This window comes from Leuciscus leuciscus (assembly GCF_965113295.1).
Source record: "Leuciscus leuciscus genome assembly, chromosome: 17".
Lineage (NCBI taxonomy): Eukaryota > Metazoa > Chordata > Actinopteri > Cypriniformes > Leuciscidae > Leuciscus > Leuciscus leuciscus.
The window spans coordinates 6,710,369-6,716,516 of record NC_138741.1 but is presented as its reverse complement, the minus strand read 5'-3'; the positions used below and the strand labels follow the sequence as shown (position 1 = coordinate 6,716,516).

Below are 6,148 nucleotides of genomic sequence, written 5' to 3'. Positions count from 1 at the left end.
CCTTCTCTTTTGTGTCTTTTTGCACTTGAGGTTTAGAGCATTCGCATGAATATTCATATAATGTAACGCTACCCAAAGGATGATGGGGAAAAAAAGGATGCAAAATAGCCTATTGAGAATATAAAAAAAAAAAATCACATGCACTAACACATTCATTTTGACACACTATATATATATATATATATAAAGTAATACTACTAAGTATTTGGGTGGGTGTAAAATGCTATTTAAATACTCTAAACTCCCTCGTTGAAGCTTAGATGTCCATCTTTGTGCAATAAACAGACCTTCTATAGAGGAGTAACCCAGATTCAAAGTGAGATCTGGTTTCCTTCACAAAGCTTTGGATGAGTAGACAGGGAGGGAGTCAAAGGGAGAGAGATTGAGGTAAGTAAACTAACCCTCTGAGAATCCCGAATAAAACAGCAGGTATAACAGTCAACAAGGGCTATTGTATTACTGTAGAAGTACACTATAACTTAGATTACAATACAACACTGTTTTATCAATGATGTGAAATGTAGTCTTTTTGCCTATAAAATTTTATTAGTGTTACCAACATATTTTTCCCATTTACAAAACAAATTTTTAGTGCAGATGTGAATGTGTTTCCACAACAGCAAAGGTATGAAATGAAGCAAAAATAATCAATTTGGTTCATTAGCCAACATATTGAGACTGGATCTGTATAAAATCCATACTTGTAACTCCAGAGTGCTCAGCTTGTCAAATAAGCAGATCACGCCATACTAAAAAAACTAATTATAATGCCAGAATGCACAAAGAGTAACTGTTTCATATGTAGACATGTAAGAATAATAGCAAACTTACTATTCAGCGGACCATTCGACTTCAAATATTAGATGAAACCATAAGATAAATTGTCAGCCGTTTACATGTTAATCAGGCATGTCGGTCATCTAAAAGCAAAGGCATAATAAAAATACTCATAAGACAAAACGTACAAAGACAGAAATGGATTTAAACCATAACAAAAGTCCCAAAACAGCAGAAATCGACAAAAACAAAGACAGAAATAAGATCAGCTCATTCAAGTTCCTCAACACCTGGTAAGCCAGTCAGTTATCGAGCACAGCCGTTCCTTTATTCTCAAAGCCCGTCTTATTACTTTACTTACAAAATAACAATGCAAACGGATTTATTTTTATATTCAGCATTTGTACAAGATTTACAAGTAATGAATTTGTCCTACTCAGTAAAACAAAACTGCCAGATATATGAAAGAACTATGCACTTAGCCCAAGTAAGGCTTGAGATAAAACTGCAAATTCAACAACAGAGACAAAACAACTAAGACCAACACCGATATGACGACACTGCACAACAGATCCTTGGACAGCTTGTCTTATAGCTTGCTTAGCTATAGGCATAGATTCAAATGTGTGAGTGGAGCCCAAATATCCATCAATAAAATGGACTTGAAGTAAAAATTGAATGATTTGAAATAGCCATCAACCTTATGAGTACAAGAACTGAATACCTGACTTCACTGTTCATTATTATTAGATAGAAATTGATAGAAATATAGACATTTTATTTCTATTCTATATCCACTATTATATACCTTTATTTTATTTTATGTGAAGTCCGAATTTAGTCCTATATTTACCATGCCAAAGTGCTTTATGGGTAGAAAAGCTACAGAGGAAGTTAGATATGTTGTCTATGCCTATAGAGCTTGAAGATGAGGAACGCAGGTCTTTTAGCTCCTCAGTGCTGCTAGCCTGGACTGCATCGCCTCGATATCTTCCTCTTCCTCCTCTTCTTCCTCTTCTGAGGCTGCCGTGGCCCCAGTCTGCACTGGATCAGGCAGGGCGTCTGTGACTTTGCTGGGAGCTTTTCCAAGTGCACCTGTTATAAAAACAAAAAGAAGCAATACCTTCAGCTTTGGTTCTTCTCCATTAATAACCTGTGAGTGCATAATGACTAGGGCTGGGAATTGACACAAATTTCATGATTCGATTCAGATTCACACGCTCGCGATTCAATATCATATATATCATGTACATTTTTCAAAAAAAAAAAAAAAAAAAATTCTCTCAACTAATGCTGTAAACCAGGGGTTTTCAAACTGTGGGTTGCAGAGTGGGAAAAGGTGGGACGTTTCAGTGAATGACACACACACACACACACACACACACACACACACACACACACACACACACACACACACACACACACACACACACACACACACACACAAGAAAACAGTTTAGTCTAGCTTATGCTACTCCTACATCCTATGTCATGCTTCAGGTCAGAGGTCACTCTTACATTGGAATTCAACTTGCGTACGGCCATTGCCGGAAGTCAATGATTATAGTTTATAAAGTTATAAATATGGATATTTTCAGAAGGCCTTTATTACCCCCCTGGAGCCGTATGGATTACTTGGATGCATATTATGGATGGATGCAATTTTTTGAGCTTCATTCCATTCACTCCCATTATAAAGCTTGGAAAAGCCACAAACTTTTTTAATATAACTCTTGATTGTGATTGGCTGAGAGAAGAAAGTCATACACACCTAGGATGGCTAAATTATGGGATAATTTTCTTTTTTAGGGTGAACTAACTATTTAAGAATTGATACTGGTTCATCAAAATGAGAATTGATTAAAATCAATAAATTAATATCTTCAACCCAGCCCTAATGATGACAAAATGTTTTGTGCTAAAGCATTTTTCATAATAAGAAAAGGCTGGCGAGATAAAATGGCCATTTCCACACGGGTGATGGTCATGTGGTTCCTTACCAGCTGTAACCTCAAAGAGGATCCTGTCAACCTCAGCCTCTGCTTCTTCCTCCATCTCCTCCTCATCCTCCATCCCTCCCAGTGTATCCTCCATCATCTCCTCTATGATGCCAGCCTGTGTAGTACGAGTGCTCCACGTTAGACGTGTTACATGTGCTCATCAAGACGTTTCTTTGAGGAAGTGTTTGTGTAAGTACCTTCATCATCTCTTTTGAGAGTTCTCTCATGGTGGCTTGAATCTCTGGGATTTTAACCAGGCTTTGCATGGCCTTCATGACCTCTGTGCTCTTCTGCAAGGCACCCGCCACTCTTAATAAAGCTGTAATGGGAAACCAATGGACAAACGTCTGAGCAACACTTTACAATAAGGTTCTTTATGGTAATATTAGTTCATGAAACAACAATACTTAAAAAATACTAGTTCAGCATTCATTAATCTAGGTTACTGTTCATTTCTACATATATTAGTACATTTCTAACATGTCAGGCTGTATAAAATAACAATAATGCATTACGAATGTATATGAATAACCAATGGAAAAATTGTATATTTATAAAATAACATTAATTTAGATTATTTAAAGATTAATAATAGTCTTTTAATTTTTGCTCTGCTTTAGGGTTCACTTTTCTACAGTCTAGTTTGGAAATATTCTCAGGTGGCCTCTTTTTCTTTTATATGAAAGTATAAAAACATATTTTAACTTATTTTAAAATGCAATTCATTCATGTGTAATATCATAAATGTCTTTACTGTTACTTTTCATCAGTTCAGTGCATCCTTGTATTAGAGCTGCACGATTCTGGATCAATTGAGGATCACAATTTTTTGATAAAAAAAAGACATCACGATTCTCCCATGATTCTGGGACAACTAAACCCAATCACATGTAATTTACTAGAGGTTTTAATCAAACTGTTAATTGGTGTAGACTTTTTAATTTAAATTATTATTATTTTTTAATATGGTTTGAATGAATGATTTAATGACTCGCTTGTTTCATTACTGGATGAATAAGCGTTTTTGAACGAATAATTCAATGACAAATAGATGTTTTAACAGTCACTTGTCGCCACCTACTGGTGAAATTATGTCATTGATAATTGTTATTTGAAGGGCCAAATTACCAAACTGAACTAACCCTTAAATAATATCCTTTTATATTTTGGTTTTCAACAAACTTTTCTTTTAGAACCATATTTTTAAGGCTCTATATGCCTTTTTTCCCCAGAGATATAAGGACTTCGGTGTGGCTCCATGAGTAAATTGTACACATTTTCAGTTGTTAAAAAAAAAAAAAAAAAAAAAATAAAAAAAGCATATTGTTGGGTGTGCAAAATAAAAACTACACTCACACAACTGATTCTTCATACTGAGCAGCACAGAGTTCATCTGGGCTTTAGAGGCGTACAGTTTGTTGACGGCTTTCTTTGAGTGAATCATCTCTTTGGCGAGGATGATGCAGACATCTTTCTGTCCCTTCTTTGCAGCATCTTTGATGGATCGCTTTACCTTCTCCTCCTCTCTTTGAATATCTTTGGAAAAACATATACAATTGCAACTTCTGTTAAGTACAGTTACTAAATTGAACAATTTAATTACATTATTAGAATAAACTGCAACTGATAAAAAAATTAATAAAAAAAAATAATAATAATAAACGGTGTATTTTGACCTCACCTCGGATCTGTCTGTCAATAACCCTCATTTCTTTCCTGATTTTGAGAGACCATTCATTGATCTGTGGAAAAGAGATGAAGACAGTTTGAGATCAACTACCTGTTGTGATTGGATTTAACCAACAAGCGTGTAAAGCCGAATTATTGAATTTGGTTTTCATAACATCCCCGTAGGGACCACACAATTAAACGTAACTTTGAAGAGCGTCGTTTAAAAAACGAATAAAGACATGACGTAACACAGCATGTAACTAACAAATGTGACATGCGAGCTATTTATAGGCCTGCTATTATTTACAATGGAACATTTATTTAAAACCGTTCATTCCCGTCGCCCATCACGATCGATGTTTCACTTACAAGGTCCTTCGGTGGTTTCTCTTGTGTTTTTCCAAAAAGCCCCATTTTAAACTTGTAAATTAAATAGTTGAACAGAGACGGGCACAATCAAAATAGTACATTACAAGTCCTCTTCCTGATTCCAGCCTCTCGACATATGACAACATAGGTCATTTCCGGTTATGGTGAGGACAGTTTACATTTCATAATAAAAGTACAACTCGAGCTGTCATTTTTTTTCCACTGACAGTCTCGCACCGCATGATTCAATTTTATTTTCTGATTCACACATTTCTGATTCAAAATTATGATGAAGATATTAAACATGTATTAACTAATATCAATGGTTTCGTCATGTTTGTTTATGATCTAAATAAACAATGTTGTCAAGCGTCACAAAATTAGACAATTTAAATAAATAATAAATGAACACACTTTTAAACAGTTAAGGGCCTGAAAAACATACAGGACTATTTATTTCTTTATTTCTTTATTTCTTTATTTCTTTATTTATTTGTTTGTTTGTTTGGACTGTGATTTAAACCTCGAATGCAAATATGAAGCGAAACACTTTCAGGCATATTTGAAATGATCCCCAAATTGTAATGAGGCTCTTTTTAAAACGCTTTATTATCAACAAATAGCATGCACAAGAGTATGCACAACACACTCCATATTACATCAGAAGAACATATCGAATGCTTTACAATACAATAGAAAGGACAAAAATGAAAGAAAACAGAGAGAGTGTATATCTATTTATTGTCGAATAAAAGTAGATACTTTGTTTTGTATATGAAAATGTCAAATGACGAACATTGCATTTGTTTTAATTGATTTGCTATGTTTAGATTTTGACATCACATCTATGCAATTTTAATTTCCTTCTTAAGCACTGTACAATTGGGTTTGTCATTTGTGAATTTATGTACATTTTTGGATTTTTATTTATTTAGTTACATTTTTGTTTTATATATATGTAATGAAACCAGCATCTTTGAGCAATGGTCCTTAATACAATTACCTTATACAACATACTTAAAGGATAAGAGAAAAGTATTTAAAATAGTATCAGCAATGAATCTCTTAACATCTTTCCAGACACACTGTGTATCTTGGCAGGACCAAAACATATGAGAAAGGGTTTCAGTCGAACTATCACAGAAAGTTTCAATATTTTTTATTTTGTAAAAATTGCTTATAGGATAGACTATGCTTTTTGGGACAACGACCAAACTTGAGACCAAGTTACATATAATGCTCCAATAGAAAAGGACAGGAGTAGAGATATTCTCTTTAAAAAAAAAAAGAAAAGAAAAAGAAAAGGAGATATTCTCTTTAAAAAATAGGGA

General features: G+C 34.2%; 1 protein-coding gene across 1 annotated transcript; it reads right to left on the bottom strand.

Annotated features, from left to right (window-relative positions):
• Positions 1–524: 524 nt before the first annotated feature.
• chmp3 (charged multivesicular body protein 3) lies at positions 525–4,962 on the bottom strand. The gene is made up of 6 exons (XM_082143886.1): positions 4,818–4,962; positions 4,459–4,519; positions 4,134–4,313; positions 2,975–3,096; positions 2,778–2,892; positions 525–1,872 (listed from the first exon to the last, which is right to left on the bottom strand). Exons 1-6 carry the CDS (start codon positions 4,860–4,862, stop codon positions 1,724–1,726), a joined length of 672 nt encoding a protein of 223 aa, XP_082000012.1. The 5' UTR covers positions 4,863–4,962; the 3' UTR covers positions 525–1,723.
• Between the last annotated feature and the right edge of the window lie 1,186 nt (positions 4,963–6,148).